The 18,517-nt window shown below is 37.9% G+C and overlaps 1 protein-coding gene across 2 annotated transcripts in view; it reads left to right on the forward strand.

Annotated features, from left to right (window-relative positions):
* Positions 1–18,517, forward strand: part of LOC149299004 (ankyrin-3-like) — a 138,309-nt gene that overhangs the window by 59,309 nt on the left and 60,483 nt on the right. For both annotated transcript variants that reach the window (XM_089486694.1, XM_089486695.1), the window contains exons 12-23: positions 694–792; positions 2,298–2,396; positions 2,774–2,971; positions 3,540–3,638; positions 4,555–4,653; positions 5,481–5,678; positions 6,013–6,111; positions 8,615–8,713; positions 9,354–9,452; positions 11,131–11,226; positions 12,222–12,294; positions 14,230–14,292. In XM_089486694.1, coding sequence (XP_089342820.1) covers positions 694–792; positions 2,298–2,396; positions 2,774–2,971; positions 3,540–3,638; positions 4,555–4,653; positions 5,481–5,678; positions 6,013–6,111; positions 8,615–8,713; positions 9,354–9,452; positions 11,131–11,226; positions 12,222–12,294; positions 14,230–14,292 — 1,321 coding nt within the window. The remainder of the gene's footprint in view (positions 1–693; positions 793–2,297; positions 2,397–2,773; positions 2,972–3,539; positions 3,639–4,554; positions 4,654–5,480; positions 5,679–6,012; positions 6,112–8,614; positions 8,714–9,353; positions 9,453–11,130; positions 11,227–12,221; positions 12,295–14,229; positions 14,293–18,517) is intronic.

The following is an 18,517-nucleotide window of genomic DNA, read 5'->3' on the forward strand; positions in this document are numbered from 1 at the left end:
TGTCCCTTCGACACATTACATTCGAAGCGTATGGTAATAGACATATAGAATATTCTCATAGAAGTATAGACATGTATAATATAGAGCTTGTATATGAGGCTATATTCTGCAGATAAACGGTAAAAAATGTTGTATTTAGTGTTTTCTGTAATATTGCCACTAACACGTATGTGCGTGTCTAAGTCTCTACTAGAATGTAGCTAACTGTACAAGAAACAAATGGTCTATAAATCGGGCAATGGAGATACCTTGGAGTAGTCCTTACCGTACAGCATTTAATTAACACGTATTTTGAAATGCCTTTAAATCAGCATCTTCACTAGTTTATCCTTAGTATATCCTTTTGATGAAATGCTAGAAATTAACAACAGGATTGTGGCATTTCATGAAGATTAAAATACACTGATATTAAAATATAATCTTGTAATTGACATCCGGCATCGTTAATCTAACTAATCCTATCAAACTCTATGGTTGCGTATGTGTATCCTCCAACAAATTGGAAATTTCCACTTAGTCCGCACATCTCTATCAAAAAAAAGTTTCTAATGAACAAAATTCCATTCTATTTGGGTTTTTTTTTCCCTGGATGCTAAACTGCCATGAGTACTTGTGGAATATCTGCTGACTAACCATTTTAATTTGTCCTTAAAGAGAAATATATAATTTAAATCATATATTTTGTCTTGATAGTCTGGCCTGACTCCAATCCATGTGGCTGCGTTCATGGGACATGTCAATATAGTTTCTCAATTAACTCACCACGACGCATCACCAAACACCACCAATGTTGTAAGTATTTCCGTCCTTTTGTGTGCAGGTTACTTGTTCTCACTGTTGGTACACCATGGTGCCGGTGCAGTTTGTAAAATGGCTGGGCCTTTACACGATAGAATACTGTTTACAATATGGCTGGTCAGTTAGTGGCCTCTCAGCCAGACCAATTTTACTTATTCTGAGACTGGCTTAAAAGAAATAAAAGGAATGGAGTCCACCTTAAAGCTCTTCACGTGTTTTATGTTGCCTCTACAGAATTGGTGGCCAAGTGTTTGCATCTTAATTTGGAAGCTGAGAATGAGCTTAATTTTTTTTTAAAGATGCTGAGTATTTAACAGCGGATAAGGACCATTTTGCCTATTCTCCATGAGACTCAGAATCAATACAGAATCAGTACTACATTCTAACCCATTCTTTACTCGCCTATTCCGAGAAACATTCAACCTAACCTCCTAAAACCCTCCACGGGCATGGCAAAAAAATATCTGTCAACTCCACCAACAAGATCAACACAGCTGTCCATGTCACCCTTGGTACAATAAACGCATCCCCATTCAAGCAGTCCTCTCCCACTGTCTCGCTCAACCATCAAAATAGATTGTAAGCTCACAGGAACAGAGCCCTCTTCTCCTTCTGTGCCATTATGTTTAGTGTCTATAAATGTTATTTACCTTTTCTTTTTTTATTTTCACTGTACTCTATTGTAACAGCACATGTGAATCTGCTGCAATATAAATACATGTAATCACCAAGCGCTCTTTAGTCTGTGTAAAAGCATTGTGAGTCATACCACTTTTCAGAAATTTGGGAACCTCATAACTTGCCTACTATATGTGAATGCATCTGCCCTGAAATACACATATCTGTATGAATGTGCGTACCCTATGACATCCCTAGATGTATTCTTTAGAGTTGATGGCCCTTTTCATGCAGAAATTATACAGGTGAAAATGTATCTATGCTCTCGGAAACCAATATACATTATGTTCCATTATTACGTATTATGTAACTTCAGGTAGTGATGTCGTCCATTAAGGATATTGATTTTTAAACAGGGTTCCACTAGACCAGCTCATTTTAATACTAGTGATAATGGCTCAACAAATGCAAATGGTCGTGGAGATTGCCAGTCAATTAAATAAAACCTGGAATATATTTCATAAAATAGAAATTGCACTCAACATTCCTCTAATTAGAACATAATCGAGTAAAATGCAGTATATAAAAGTTGTATATATTGAGTGTGACGTAAATGATTTTTACAGTATAAGAATTTATATGAGACATTTTCCAAGTTCTTATGGCTTGCTCTTAAGAGTAGATTTCTTTATTATTAAAGTTGATATTTTATATAGTCAAAAAGTTCCATGCGATGTTTTCAGCCTGTGTGTAGTACAGATTGCTATTAGTGTATGCGTTCAAGCTCCAAACGACTCATTATTCCAGACACCAGACAATCAACTATGAAACGTAACAATTCACATCCATTGTAAGCAGACTGACTTTTATTTATGCCTCAGAGAGGAGAGACTGCTTTACATATGGCTGCAAGAGCTGGTCAGTCCGAGGTTGTCCGATACCTGTTACAGAATGGAGCGCAAGTAGAAGCTAAAGCTAAGGTAAGGTTACATTTCATCTTAAGGTCCTACAAAATGAATTCATCCATTGTTATTCAATTCCCAACCATATAGGTTCACAATTTACATGTTACCTAGAGTAGGATAGTGTTTAACCCACTGATACTTGCTGACGTATGTAAATACCTTAACGGTAGTATTACATATGTTATTGTTCATGGTTTTTGATCATAATGATGGGAGGAAAACAGTAAAGACGGTAGGAGAGCGGGATACAGCTGGCTTTGTGCATGACATCCAGATATCAGCCGAAGTCACACCTTACAGATCCAGTTTCTTATATACGTAAATCAGTTTGTAGTTTTTATAAAGCAGTTTTGTTTTGTTTTTTTTTGTTTCGTTATGTTCTTTTTATCCAGGATAACCAAACACCACTGCACATAGCCTCCCGCCTGGGGAAAGTTGACATTGTTCAGCAGCTTCTTAAACATGGGGCAAGTCCAGATGCTGCCACCACTTCTGGTTATACTCCATTGCACCTGTCTGCCAGAGAGGGACATGATGATATAGTATCTGTTCTCTTAGAACATGGAGCTTCCTATGCAATTGTCACAAAGGTAAGTGGTATGGTGGACACATCCAGTATCCAGTATTTTTGTACGTATATATAAGGATAAAAAAAAGTTTAGACTACGCTTAGCCATTCTTGGGAGAAGATATCAGTGTCTCTCACATCCCCTGGGTCAAACCTTTAGATGAGAGATGAGAATGACTGTTTAGGCCCCTCACTCTATATTGTTAATAGAATACCAGAAATGTTTATCTCACCTCAAATGAGCCCATGAAGAAAAGGTTCCTTGTTGCATATCATGTTTCAGCAAACACGTCTTCTTTTAAAAGAATATCTTCACCTAGTATCACCAGTTGTCCTCTGCCCACTCTTCTCCATTATAATATTGTTTACATTGGTTTTGTTCTTTAGCAGTAATCCGAGTCTCTGGTACAATGAAATGACATCATCTATATGTTTTTATTTGTTTAGTTTGTCTAGTTTTTTTGTCATTCATTTTCACTTAGAGACACAAAAACATATATTGGATAAACACTAGGATCCGATCATTTTATATTCTTTATCAATGGAATAAAGCACATTTTTTTCTACCCTTTCACGTGTTTCTTCCACAGAAAGGATTTACTCCTCTGCATGTTGCTGCCAAGTATGGAAAGATCGAAGTAGCTAACCTACTCCTACAAAAAAGTGCTTCTCCAGATGCGGCTGGAAAGGTTGGTACTTGTACCCATATTAACAGACTTCTTATCAAGATTAGTTTTTTAACCCCCATAGATTTAGAACCACGTGCTCCAACCTTTTTCCTGTTTTAATTTTGTAGTAATCTTAAACAAAAAATCAGCATTTTAGTACACAAAATATTATTTAGTACACATAATATTAGAATTATGTAAAGGCACATATAATATATTTTAAATTAATTTAAAACATACAAAATGTGGGATGTAGAATTTGAAACCAGGGTGTTACACTCATTAGTAGTTTCTTCATTATTTCAAGTATGTGTACAATGTAGTGAACAAATGTGTTTTATTTCATCAAATAACATGGTTTTTTTTAAGAGTCACATTTAGTAATCTCCTAATATCCACCAATGCTCACTAATAACACAGCTGTCTTCAGGTTTAACCCATGTTCCAAAGGAACGGACACAAGTTGTACATAATCATTTCAAATACAAAATGAAATGATACGTCCACTGTAACTGCCATTTATTTTTTCATATCAAATCAACAGAAAGTACAATCAAGAACAATAATCAAGAACCACCTTCCTTTCATTCAGTCCAAAAAAGAGACAATGATACACTGTATTATTGTGACAGACATATATCAGAAGACAATGGGTGGTCATGGAGGCATAAGTCCTACCATGATTATCCAAGAGTCCCAGAATAGATCCAAGAGTCCCCCTCTACGAGAGCTAATTTCCTAAAAACTCTTACTCCGAAGGGCATTGTTCACTAGTTTACTTAACTACTGGCACAAAATATGAGGTTCTGTAGATCCTACTCCCTAATTTACAACACTAACAACCTTTCATACTAGACTAAGATTGTCCTCTGTCATAAGCCACGGTATTAACATGTGCACTTTTCATAACAATGATTATTTCTGCATGTGTTTTTAGAGTGGATTAACTCCACTGCATGTAGCCGCACACTACGATAACCAGAAAGTGGCCCTACTGCTGTTGGATCAAGGAGCTTCACCACACGGCGCAGCAAAGGTATCAATAAAATGTGCACGTAGAACTGCGGGTCAGAAATGCTGAATCTAGAATTCTGACCCAGAGCTACGCTGTAAAAGTTTGCTTTGGCGTTCTGCCGTTTTAACTTTCTCAGTAACCAGAGGTTGCAATTTTTATATTTATAAACTTATATAGTGACTTTAATAAATACAGATTCTTTATGAAAAGAATAGGCACTGTTGAAGGGTGTTAACAACCGTACTCTTCGTTGCTCAGTAAAAAGTCTAACTTTAAGGAAGTGCAGAGTTTCATCCCTTGACTCGGAATGTGACATCTTTTTTTTAGTTCGTTGTGTTGCTAAGAAACTAGTTATCTAGTGTTGTACTGTATACGGTGACTAATAACGTAAATTATTTGGCATCAGACAAATGGAGAAAGTGGTCTGTGGGCTGCACTGCGCATATCTAATATCTGCTGCATTCCCCAGAGGGCACCAAGTACCCACACTGACCTTTAACTGGAAAGGGGTGAGGAGATAGCATCAAGGGGACAGCATGATAAGGAAGCCATATATTTATTTCGGGAAAGCTTGGGAAAACATGATGCCAAATGTTTTACATGGCCTTTTGCTCACTATCCACATTTTGTTTATTAACATTTTAATTATCGATGGGGTAATAAGCGAATAAGCTTTGTTTGAAAAATATATTCATGTCAAAGGCTTACAAAGTAATATCTTTTTGCGTAAAAGCATTGTTAATTATACGGTGCCGTTTTATGAAAAAAAATAAAAAATATATATATATCCTTTTTGTTCAGCTTCTGCATGCTGTGTATAACTGTCTATAAACATTACATTCCTGCAGAATGGCTACACGCCTTTACATATTGCGGCAAAGAAAAACCAGATGGACATTGCCACCACGCTTCTCGAGTACGGTGCCGATGCCAATGCAATGACCAAGCAAGGAATCGCCCCTGTACATCTTGCAGCACAAGAGGGAAACGTGGACATGGTATCTCTGCTCCTCACCCGAAATGCCAACGTTGGTGTCGGTAACAAGGTGAGAAATGTATTATATTTATTAGACTACATCTCCTGTGTATGAACAGCTCAACCTTTGACTTTGGTGGCATGCAGTTCTATGGGAAAAAAATATTCACATTCGGTTTACTGCTTACAAGTATTTACATGATGTACATAGTCCATAAAAGAAATTATAAGTTACCTAATAAGATTTAACAAGTTTTCCATGTATCATCTAAATATTATGTTCAAAATACAATAACTATGAAATTTAGAACACTTCTGGTTCTTTGTATTTCATTTATGTAACTTTCCATCTCATTTACTGTGTTGTGAAATTAATTATTGAGACATGTTTATCTGCTTTGTAGAGTGGACTGACGCCTCTTCACCTGGCAGCTCAGGAAGACCGAGTGAGCGTGGCAGAGGTTCTGTCTAACCACGGGGCAGTTATAGATGCCCCAACAAAGGTACTTACATAGAGTTCTTACAGCAGTTGAAATTAATATTACTCTGCTTCTGGTTTATTATGATTCCTTATTCACACCAATTCTGTCTTGCACTCTTGAATTCTTCAAATGAAGTACTCACATCTGTGCCCTTCTCAACAAATTTGTTTGGTGCTATACTTCATTGCAAGAAATCAACAACATTAAAGGGACATCACAGCGTCCCATGCAGCCCCAACAACAAATAATGCATATTAAAATACGTTGTGAGTTGGCTGCTTTGGGAGCACTTTCTGAGCATGCGCACAAGGGAACACATCGAGCTCTGGGGGGGAGTTTTGCAGAGAGGGCCACCAATTTAAAGAGACCACTCAGGTACCATATACATTAAAGTGCATGATGGCTTTAGTGTTCCTTTAAAAGGGGCTAAAACATTATAAAACAGTGTGACCTGTATGCTTACTTGCCAGCATAGATATGAAGTTCTCTTTTATAGCGTTACTACTTGCTTCATCCCAAGTGAGACAGATGCATACTATACCGCTATATGATCCTTTAGATTACACTAATAGATACTGTATAAGGAACAAAGGTCTATGTTCTGTAAATAAATGGGTGTGCTATCCTTGTGCATATATTTATCTGAAAAATAAAGAAAAACTCAATGGCAGAGACTGAGTCACTGGTGCTGGTTACAGGAAACCAATTTATTAGAATGTAAATCTAGCTAGCTATTGTCCTTTGAACAATGTTAGAACCTTAGAGCATCGACTGAGTAAAATAGGACAAATAAAGTATAAGAATGGGGGGTATGCACATTTTAATGGAGATTAAAAATATAGATTTTTCCTCCTCTTATTAAAAAGAGAATTGCAGTGTAGTTATGGTGGCTAATATATATATTTTTTTACTTTGAAGGATCAAACTTGATTGTTTCCATCAATCGTTGATTATCTATAGTGCCATACTTACACTGATCAGCCATAACATTATGACCACTGACAGATGAAATGAATAACACTGATAATCTTGTTATCATGGCAGAAAGTAAACATTTTGTCCTCAAAGTTGATGTGTTAGAAACAGGAAACACTGTGATGGCTAGATGACTGGGTCAGAGCATCTCCGAAACTGCAGCTCTTGTCGGGTGTTCCCGGTCTGCAGTGGTCACTACCTGTCAAAAGTGGTCCAAGGAAGGAAAAGCAGTGAACCGGTAACAGGATCATGGTTGGCCAAGGCTCATTGATGCATGGGGGGGGTGCTTGAGGCTGGCCCATGTGGACAAATCTAACAGACGAGCTACTGTAGCTCAAATTGCTGACAAAAGTTAATGCTGGTCCTTATAGAAGGGTGTTAGAACACACAGTGCATCACAGTTTGCTGTGTATGGGGCTGCGTAGCCGCAGACCAGTCAGTCACTGCTGAAAGTGCCTCCAATGAGCACATGAGCATAAGAACCGGACCAGGGAGCAATGGAAGAAGGTGGCCTGGTCTGATGAATCACATTTTATTTTACATCACGTGGATGGCCGGTTACGTGTGCGTCGCTTACCTGGAGAACACATGGCACCAGGATGCATCCGTGGAGGCCGCACCTCACAACTTACAGGGCTTAAAGAACTTGCTGCTAACGTCTTGGTGCAGATACCCCAGCGCACCTTCAGAGGTTTAGTAGAGTCCACATCTTGACAGGTCAGGGCTGTTTTGGTGGCAAAAGGGGGACCTACACAATATTAGGCAGGTGGTCATAATGTCACGGCTGATCGGTGTATGTAGTAATGGGTTAAGGTATTTAGAGCAGAGAGCATGTTTGACTTCTGTGATGAGTTCCATATGATTATAGAACCTATGGGGTCCTGAAATGTTATGCAATTCTATTTTTATTCTTTGATCGTCTGCTAAACGTATTTGGACCATTTTCTTTAGAACGAATTTGGCAGTATTTGTGGATATGGATCTAACAAAATAAAATGTTTCCCCAAGTAAGCATGTTTGCCATATGGTAAAATGAATCACACTTTGAGCACATTCATAGGTACACTCGATTAGAAAGAAGTCAGATTTCCCTTTACAAAGTTGAAGAATGGCGCACATCTTTTCACCAGTATAAAATGGTGCAAGCAGCAGTGGTGATGGGCAAAACAAGGGAAAAAAATGTGAATACTCTCAGAACGTAAAGAGCGGCTTGCAAAAAAGCATACTATCATAATGATTAAAGAACAATGTTCTAGTCAAGTCAGCGTAATGTGGCAAATTACCCTGACCTGGGCAAATTAGTTTGCACGCTGCACTAGAAATATTCCAGTATGTCCTCTGATGCAGTCGCGTGAATCGTCTGGTGAGTCTTGGCAACAAAATTTGTTAAGGTCTCACCTTGAGAGTGATGTGTACGTTGCATGCGGAGCTTTCCTTATATCTGTGATCTTACCATATGGGTATTAAATATCGGGCCACTTGTAGCTCTGTTAATGGAGGCCACAGCATCGGAAAATCTAAACGTATCTCTTGTTTTATTTGGTTACAGATGGGTTATACCCCATTACATGTTGCAAGCCATTATGGAAATGTAAAAATGGTGAATTTCCTGCTGCACCATGGAGCTAAAGTGAACGCCAAAACCAAGGTGAGTTATATTTTCTTACTTCAATGATCGTGTGAGAGGGTGACTGAATTGAGGAACAGATGCCACATCATTTTACCTGCAACCTTGCAACCTTGACAGATATCATTAAAATTGCTTCTCAGAGTAAGGTGTATTTAAAGGCATACAGCCATAGCTGGACTGGAAGACCCCCGTGAGTGGGGTGCTTAATGGGGTAGTTACCACTTGGGCTCATAATCTAAAAAAATGGTCACTGGGTTTACACATGACACATGTGGAAGTCTTAACTGTTTTGATTGTGGGCTTAGAAGTAGTTCTTTGGATTCTGGTGTTCCCAGCATGGGTTTCTAGGTTACTGAGTGTAGAACAGTATTGGATATCGTGCCCATAATGCTAATTTTTGTTTGCTATGTTATTTTGCATGTAGATGCCAGCTTGCCCCTGTATATGGCCATTTTCATATGTACTTTACACAGTGTTTTAACTATTTTGTATACAAATACTAATGTAATAATAATAATAATAACTAAAACATTACTAAAGCCACTTTATACTAAATATTTTTTATTCATTATTTTTTTATATTTTTAACTTTAACTAACAGCTTAGATGTTCTAGTAACATTATTATGCATTCAGAATATTCTTTTTTTTATTTGTAGAATGGATATACACCTCTGCATCAGGCAGCCCAGCAGGGACATACTCATATCATTAACGTTCTTCTCCACCATGGTGCATCTCCGAATGAAGTCACTGTGGTAAGTATTTTATATTATTTAGGAATGTAGGCTCACATTTACATACAAGGACAAACACTGAGAATGTGCCTCCTTTATGAAATAAAAAATATTCTGCCGGTGGGACACAAGTGGTTGAAACTATTGATACACTTACCTGCGTTTGTGGCTTCCCTAGAATTGAAAAATCTGTGTTTCTTTAACAATTTGTTTCCATCCATATATCCATAGAATGATCCTTACTAGCAACATCCTTACTACCAATTTCCTTTCAATGTTGGAAGTTACCAAGTATTGAAGTGCCCATAGGCAATGTGAAAAGTATAGGATAGGTGACACAAGTCATGCAAATAGAGAATTGTGCAATACCTTGGCGATACGTAAATTAATTATTAATAATAACAAAAATAATAATACTTCGACATTTAATTGTAGATTATGGGGTGTGTTCAAATGTGGCATTAATGAAATGATGTTTAGCCAAGAAGTAAATAGAAACTTTTAATAATTGTAAAATTTCCTGGAACATCTGTACCCAGACTTACTTTACTCGCTACCCAGGTCTTTACACATCTGGAAGGTATACTTGTAAATTCGCAAGCACATTACAAGCATATCTAGAACTGCAGCACACAGATGTAATACAGGCAATTACGCTACTGGTTTGGATATAGGCTGATCCTCCATAAAAGCTGTACCCTTAACCTTGGAGGCATTTGGAAATTAAAAACAGATTTATTGAAGTTTGTTAAAGTTTCCGAAATGTTATTATTAAGCAATTAACTTAAAAGATATTCTTAAATTCCTTTTCTAATGTTTCCATAAAACATTATTTCATTTATGTATTTTTTTTTCTCTTTCCGTTTTGTGCTCAGTTGACACTCATATACTTTTTTTTTTATCTTTTATGGATAGTTTTGTGTTTTTAATATATTAATATACATTTCTTATTGTATGAATCTGTACATGCATAAATGTGAGTACATTAATCTAGCGGGCATAACCCTGGTTCTCTGTTCTTTTAGTAAAACGAAATGTAAAATTAAAGAGTTAGCCTGTATGTGCTTATGATTCTTTTGATGCACTTTACAATGGTACCGGCTATGGGGTAGAGGTGGCAGTGTCGGTTTTATTGGTAGTAGAGTTTTTAGCTATACTAGTCACTGAACACCTATTTAACAAGAGGTACATTATAATTTCTAGTGTATAAAAGTATGCTAGTACCCTATAATAATAATGAGTTCTCCTTATGAAAACAAATAATTAATGTCTGTTGAATGCTGATTCTTAAGGCTGCCAGTGTTCCACGTTAGATGCAGTTTAGTTAACATTACAGTTTCCCCGATTCAATTACTGAGATAAAATGTAAAAAAAAATTTTTACCTCTAATTTTAATGGAAATGTATCTGTTCTGTGGGAGGATTGCTCTCCATTTACTTGTGATAGATTTATTTTTAAAAATGAATCCAGTTCAGTCCATTGAAAAGAAGTTTGGATCCGACAGGCACCTTATAAATCAGTGATTTGCTGTTTTTTCTCCTTTGAGTATTGCTTGAGTTTGCAGACTATTTCCGGCAGTGGAAGCTCCACATTAGGTTCTCTGATATAAAGCCCAGCATTAGAGGAGCATGTAACAGTGGATATTGCAGAATATTTATGAAGTGTGTTAATTCTTTATCAAATTCATTTGTTTTAATAGAACGGTAACACAGCCTTGGCTATTGCTCGGCGACTGGGCTATATTTCTGTGGTGGACACTCTGAAGGTGGTGACAGAAGAGACCTTGACTACAGTTGTGAGTAAACTCAATGAGACTAATTCTTGTGACCTGAGGCAGTGCAGAGAGGTATTCTGGCCTAGGCCTAGGGGTACAGTTCCAAGGGGCAAAGGAGATCAGGCTGGCCGGTGAACCACTGCTTTGTGGGCCAGTGTGGCAAATCTCCTTTGTAACCAGCCCATATAGTTTATAGACGAATTTGCCTTGCTGGCATAGCCTTCATAGTCAACTTACTCTGCGGTGTGCATCTTTTCAATGCAGCACGCCTGCAGAGTGGTGAGAGGTTGTTGGCGTGCTGCCCGGGCTCAGGCCTAGAGCAGCGCCCAGCCAAGATACATCATTGGCAAGAGAATCTCATTCCATTCGAGTTAAAAGGTTGGACAATTATATTCTAGGTTTATCCAGTATTAGGTTTTGTAATATTAAATTCATATAATCAGAAACCTAGAATAATATTTCCCAGTACCACCACTGCCTAAGAAAGGACATATGTATGAAACATATTTTTTATATGATACCTGCCCTTTAAAGTTGGCATTCCACTACAGAGGGCATACGTTTGCTATACAGACATTAAAACAGAAAGTACAATAGACCTTCACATTTTATAGACCAAATAGAGCTTACAGTCCAATAAACCTGCCTTACTCCTCTTTTATAGTTGGGCTACATGGCTTTACATTTATGGTTAAATGGCAAGTGATCTAAATATTTGAAAAAGTATTTCCCAAAATGTAACTCCACCAAGGACACGGCTTGTGAGGATTAATGTAATCCTGTGCTTTTCCCGTAATATGGAGCAAATGAGAAAACATAGATTTTCTCTTCATTATATAAACTGTTAGAACATTAGAACATGTAAGTGAGTTCCAGCTGTTTTTCTTCTTGGCACGTTGTAGGCCTCACTCGCACAACATCATGAAGAATTCTTATTGCACTGCTGTCATGTTTGGCTTGTTTTATTATAGAAATAACACAGGAAGTGATGTTTTGTATTTTTTTTATTGTAACAGATGGTAACTGAGAAACACAAAATGAATGTGCCGGAAACAATGAATGAAGTTTTGGACATGTCTGATGATGAAGGTATGGAACTCATGTATATCCTTCCTGTTTGTCAGTTTATATGTTTACTGTTACAGAGGATATCCAGATTTTTCCCATGAAATTCTAGAATGTGTAGTTAGATTTTACAGGCAAATAAATTGTACATTATAATTAATAACTGGATATAGGCATATTAATCTATGACAAGATGGAATCCATACCTTTAATTGGGCCAGTGTAGAATATGATGTAATATCATATAAGCTTTTGGTCTCAAAGCTATATTCCAGTATTACCGTATTTGCTCGATTATAAGACGAGGTTTTTTTCAGAGCAAATGCTCTGAAAAATACCCCTCGTCTTCTAATCGGGGTCATCTTCTAATCAGACCTCAAATAGAGGTCTGATTATGAGACTAAGATCCAGATCCCCCGCACCGCTGCAGGGGACCTGGATCTCCCCCCCATTTAACACCCCCCCACACACACACTTACCGGTGCTTCCTGCTGTATTGCCGGGGCAGCGGGTTGACGTCTATGCGATCCGCGTAGACAACGTCCGCTGCAGCCGGAAGGAGGTGTGGCTAGCAGCGGGGGTTGTCTGCGTCCGTCGCGCATACCTTCCCCGACTGTCAGAGATCAGAGTTCCCCGCACCGGGGAAGGTATGCGCGACGGACGCAGACAAACCCCCGCTGCCAACTCCACCTCCTTCCAGCTGCAGCGGAAGGAGACGTCAACCCGCTGCCCCGGCAATACAGCAGGAAATTGGAAGAACCGGTAAGTGTGTGTGTGTGTGTGTGTGTGCGTGTGTGTGTTAAATGGGGGCATAGGGCATTTCTGGAATGCCTTATACCCCTATATGCCACTCTGGCATTTAGGGGGTTAAAAGGCATATTATGGGGCAGAGTGGCATATAGGGAGGTATAAGGCATTTCAGGAGGCAGAGTGGCGTTAAGGGGGCATTTAATAGAGCACTCTGCCTCCTGAAATGCCTTATACCTCCCTATATGCCACTCTGCCCCATAATATGCCTTTTAACCCCCTAAATGCCAGAGTGGCATATAGGGGTATAAGGCATTTCTGGAGGCAGAGTGCTCTATACAATGCCTTTTAACTCCCTTAATGCCACTCTGCCTCCTGGAATGCCTTATACCTCCCTATATGCCACTCTGCCCCATAATATGCATTTTAACCCCCTAAATGCCAGAATGGGATATAGGGGTATAAGGTATTTCTGGAGGCAGAGTGGCACATAGGGGGTCAAAAGGCATACCATGGGGCACAGTGGCATATAGAGGGTTAAAAGGCATATCATGGGCCACAGTGCCATATTGGTGTGGCAAGCCTGGGGGCAGATGTGCGTAACTGGGGGACAGGTTGGAAAATACAAGGAAATAAAAAAAAAAAATTCTCAATCATAGCTTTTATTTAAAAAAATAGTTTACATGAATTAACATTTACTGGTAAAACTTTTTTCCTTTAGGGTAGTCTTATATTCAGGCTTCTTCTTTTTTTCCTAAGTTAATATTCAGATTTTGGGGGGTTGTTTTATAATCAGGGTCGTCTTATAATCGAGCAAATACGGTAACTTTGTCCCATTAACAACACAAGGTCGAAAAATACAAGAGGCCTTCAAAATATAAATAATATTTGATTGTAGGTGATGGTAACGTGTAGATGTCTCAAAATTCTTTACAGACTAGCTAAACTGAGAGTTAGTTACCATACCAGACTACGTGGGCCAAATGGTTCTAATCTGTCATTTTATACCTTACCACCAAGTATGATCACAAAAGTTCCGTGCAAATGGTATGTCGATTTGGTCAGTCATGGTATATGCATCCTGTTTAGCTTTTAGTGACCCAGGCTTTGCCTATTAACTGTAACCTTATTTTCAATACGAACAAGTGTTTAGCTGTTTCTGTTCCATGTAAATCACTTTATTCACAACATGTATTTACTTGAATTACACAGTTCGTAGAGCAAATTTGCCAGAAATTCTCAGTGATGCTGAGTATATCTCAGAAGGTGATGAAGGTACTTGTGTTTTACAATGAATTAAACTAACTACTTCTTAGTAATTCTGGACTCTAATGTACAAGCCTAAGGCCAAATCATATATAGTTACTATGAATTTTAGAGAATGGCTTTGCATGCCAATAGGGTTAAATCTGATATCAGTCCAAAAAAGATTCAACATGCCTCTGTTGAGAGGTAGTAGCTGCTAGGGGTGTTTCATCACAGATATAATATGGATATAATCCAGGCATACTGCATCTGTTTTCTAAACTACTGTGTCTTGGAAAGCCATATTTCTTAACATTGTAGGTTTGCTGGTTTTGTGATGTTATAAATAGCATGTGACCAAAACAGCAAGTACTGTATGTAATCAAATAATGCTCAATAGACTTAAGACCATGGCACTTACTTGTAAAGTTAGAGATCCAAGTTACATATTTCCTCTAAGAGTTCTAACTTGTGACAGCTTAAATTGTTGTTATGTTCTGAAACTAATACATTAACCTGGTTTTCTAACCTTAAGTGTGCTATGTGCTGGCCATATGATGGGTGTTATATTACTGTTCTGTCACAGTAAGTGATGTGTGATGACATTAACATGGGTTGAGCATTTGAGATAAATCTCATGGAACTTTGTATTGCTCTGTAACATTGTTTTGAGAATGTACATTGTAACCCAGGGTGGACATCGTCTTGAGCCCCACATGTGGTACAACAGGTCATGTCATAGTGTTCAGCTGCTTTCCTCCATTTCTATCTCCCTGGAGGCTTACATAAAAAAATCTTTAAGTGAGTGGAGATCTGGTGCACAAACAATCTCTTTTACTTAGGTCTGTTCCCTTTAACGCTCATGGCCAGTATATATTGTTTTTAGACTATAACAAATTTACAGGCTTATTGACGTATTTTTGGGTTGAATTTTGTGTAATGAAATTTCAATTTGGCCCTTGAATCCTACTATGCGTAGAGTTATGGAGTAATGGAATGCACAGAAACTTGGATTTCAGAAACAGCTGAGCGCCAAGTTGAGTAGAAAAGGGAGCACCAGCTCAGCAAAACCAGCTGGACTAGTGTTATTCTGGAATTTTTGAAACCAGAATAAGTCAAACAGGCTAACCAACTAGGTTGACTTAAATAGTCTAAAATAGTTAACTAGATTAAATAGATATTTACATATCTTTAGTGCTTCTGTAGGCATTGGTCACCACTATCCCCTCTTGGTGAAAAACATATTGCAAGTAACAAAAAAGATGAGCCAAGCCACATGGATAAATAAGTGTACAGTGACACTACATTTAATTAAATAAATCAAGAGCAGAAGTGACAAGACAACAAACGTATTGGAGAGTGTACCCTTTTATCAATGTGTAATAATAAAGGGGTATACTCCCCAAAACATCTGTGGTTTATATTTGACCTCAGGAGCCATCTAACTTCCCAGTGTTACTTTAATACAGCATGAACTGCTGTGCCATGGCCGGGTAGTATTTATTAGATGTGGTACACTTATTCACATTTTTGCCTTGGGCAGAAATAAAGTTCTGAAATAAAACTTGTATTTACATTTCGTAGCTCTTTGGTAAACATGGTGTTGAAAGTAAAATTCACAACAAATGTATTATGGCAACAACCTAAAATGTTCAATAACTGCAGCATAAACAAGGTTAAACTGGAAAAGTTCCTCTAAATACACTTTGTGCTATAAATAAATGATTTTTAGTTTGCTAATGTTAAAAGGGCTATGCAGCGATGAACGTTCAGTTTATTGACAGCATACGGATACCCTGCAGGAGGACATGCTCCAGCCGGTGAGCACCAGACTTTTCACATTGACACATCTGGATTGACAGTTAAAAGGTAAAGGTTAGAAATACAGGTTAAACAATATTAAAGGTGAAGCCCCAGGGAGAAATTGTTTTTGTCCTTGAACATTAAATACATTGCTGTATAAAGTCATGTAGGCTAGCGTGGTCAAAATGGCCTGGTTTCATTGTATTTTGCAGATCTGGAGGCTTTTTGGTTGACATACAATGAGATAATTCCTTATGGAATTGTACTATCAAACCTTTTCCTCCATAGATTTTCATTTGAGTCAGAGTGTCTGGCTGAGTGATTAAGACTGAGCCATTTTATTGTTTACCACAAATCAGTATGATAAGGAGTCAGGGTGTTTGTCTAGTAGATCGGGTCAGGATAACACAGCTAGGACACATAAAATGAGTAATATGTGGTTGTCTGAAAAAACGAATTCTGAACCATTTTAAAAATGTAGTTAAAGTCCCCTTTAATAGCCTGTAATGTCTAAAAAGACCAAAAAGAGCCCACCCATGTTATTAAGAGGGCACTGTAGCTAGTAGCTATCATATGCACTTTAATAGTACTGAGCAGTCCCTTTAAATTTCCACGATGTGCACCTTCCAAATGCATGGGGGGTTGCAGAATCCTCCCATTTGCATTTACCCCATTCCCAGCTATTTTCTGCGCAGGAGATGTGTTCAGCTCTGTACCTGATATAGTTACCACCGTTCAGCTACAGAGCAAGCTGGTGAATGCTGTAGGTGGGGGTCTACGCAGACCCCCATCGCATGCATGGAAAGCACTTCCAACTGCCAACCGCCAACCAGTGGCAAGAATCGTCTCTACTTTTTATACCTTTTTTTCTCATAAAGTACTTTAACATGCATTATTCTTTTGTAGGACTGTCTCTTTAATCGTTATTAGTGCTTTACCATGTAATTTTCTGAATACAATAATGTATAGTGTTTGAATTTATCTCTCTGCTGTTATATATCCTCTAGATTGTGTTATATTGCTGAAAGTGTATTTTCACTCTGCAAGTTAAAGGAATCTGGAGTTTTAAGGCTTCTAAGAATTCTGTATTAACATAGATTATACTACTTTGGTCCAAAGGCATATTTTTTTCTGTTATATACGTGTATTATTTGTTTAAGTGTATTCCTACTTTGGTATTTTCTACCATTTGGCAAGATGCAGGGGGTAGGAAATCCTATACATGAGACAAAGACACATTATCAAGAGCACAATTAACCCTGGTTTAAAAGCAAGCAGATCCAAATGAAACAACAAGGGTCTAGATTCTGCAAAACACATATATTACATATAAAAGAAAAAACAATAATGATCTTACTTTATAGTTTATTTCTAAATATAAAAAAATAAGAGGAAAACATAAAGTACTTTAATATATATTCTTCTTTACTGGGGCTGTTGTAGTTCAGCTGATGTAAACATACACAATATATTTGATTGATATCGGTTTAGTGAATCTTGCTGTCTTTGGGGAGTGATTGAGATCGAAATCAGATCGAGTATCCTGCGCATTGAATTTCTTTTTGCTGTATAGTATTTTCCAGTGATTTCCAGCCGTCTCCTGAACCCGCATAATAGCGGCGCGCTTCCTAAACAATAGCCGTGAATTAAAAGAAAAGGAAAAGCTTTCCTTTCACAGGGCTTGTCTGTCCAGCGAGTGTCTCCCTGCACACACAGTGGGACTGCACCTTCAGGGCTCATGTTACTTTAAAAAAGCACACCCCCTAGCAGAGCCTTATTTACATACAAATACTTGAAGCTTTCTCTTTTACAGCCATTCACTGGCCACAGAAGTTCACTAAAGAAGTTTGAATCCCTGTCGGAATTAGCATTAAATGGAAGCGTGTTTAGTTAGAACGGGGGATCAGACTTTACGCTTCAAATGACTGGAACTGTCTACTTTTTTCTGTCCCGCTTTCTTTTATATTTCACACGGTTTAAAGGGACTCGGAGGAATCTTTAAGGAAGTACAAGAACAGATTGCCATGTCTGGAATATATCGGTTGTCGCAAGCGAGGGTTAACATCACCCACCAGGATTAATTTGCTTTTTGTGCTGCTTTGGATTCATTTTAATTCACTGCTTAAAAGACTTTCTGGAAACATTTATTTTTTGGGGAAGAAACTTTGCGTATTCCACTGCTTAAAAAAAAATGGCTCTCATAACAAGTAAGATATTTAAAGCTGTTTATTTGATTCGATGATCTCGCTTGGGTGAGTTACAGAAGAGGCGCTCCAGGATTTTTAAATGGGTTTCCTAAAATAAATAGGGCGAGGCAGAGAGACGATCTGGAGTTTTTCAATATATTTTCGTATATACTTATAGTTGCACATACTTGTGCAACAATGTATTTACAATGTTATTACTGGTTTGTTAAACACAGAGTCCATCTGCGGCTTCCTGATTTTAAGTG

The sequence above is a fragment of the Sceloporus occidentalis genome, unplaced genomic scaffold, assembly GCF_023333645.1.
Source record: "Sceloporus occidentalis isolate IW3139 unplaced genomic scaffold, rSceOcc1.0.p SCAF_30, whole genome shotgun sequence".
NCBI lineage: Eukaryota > Metazoa > Chordata > Lepidosauria > Squamata > Phrynosomatidae > Sceloporus > Sceloporus occidentalis.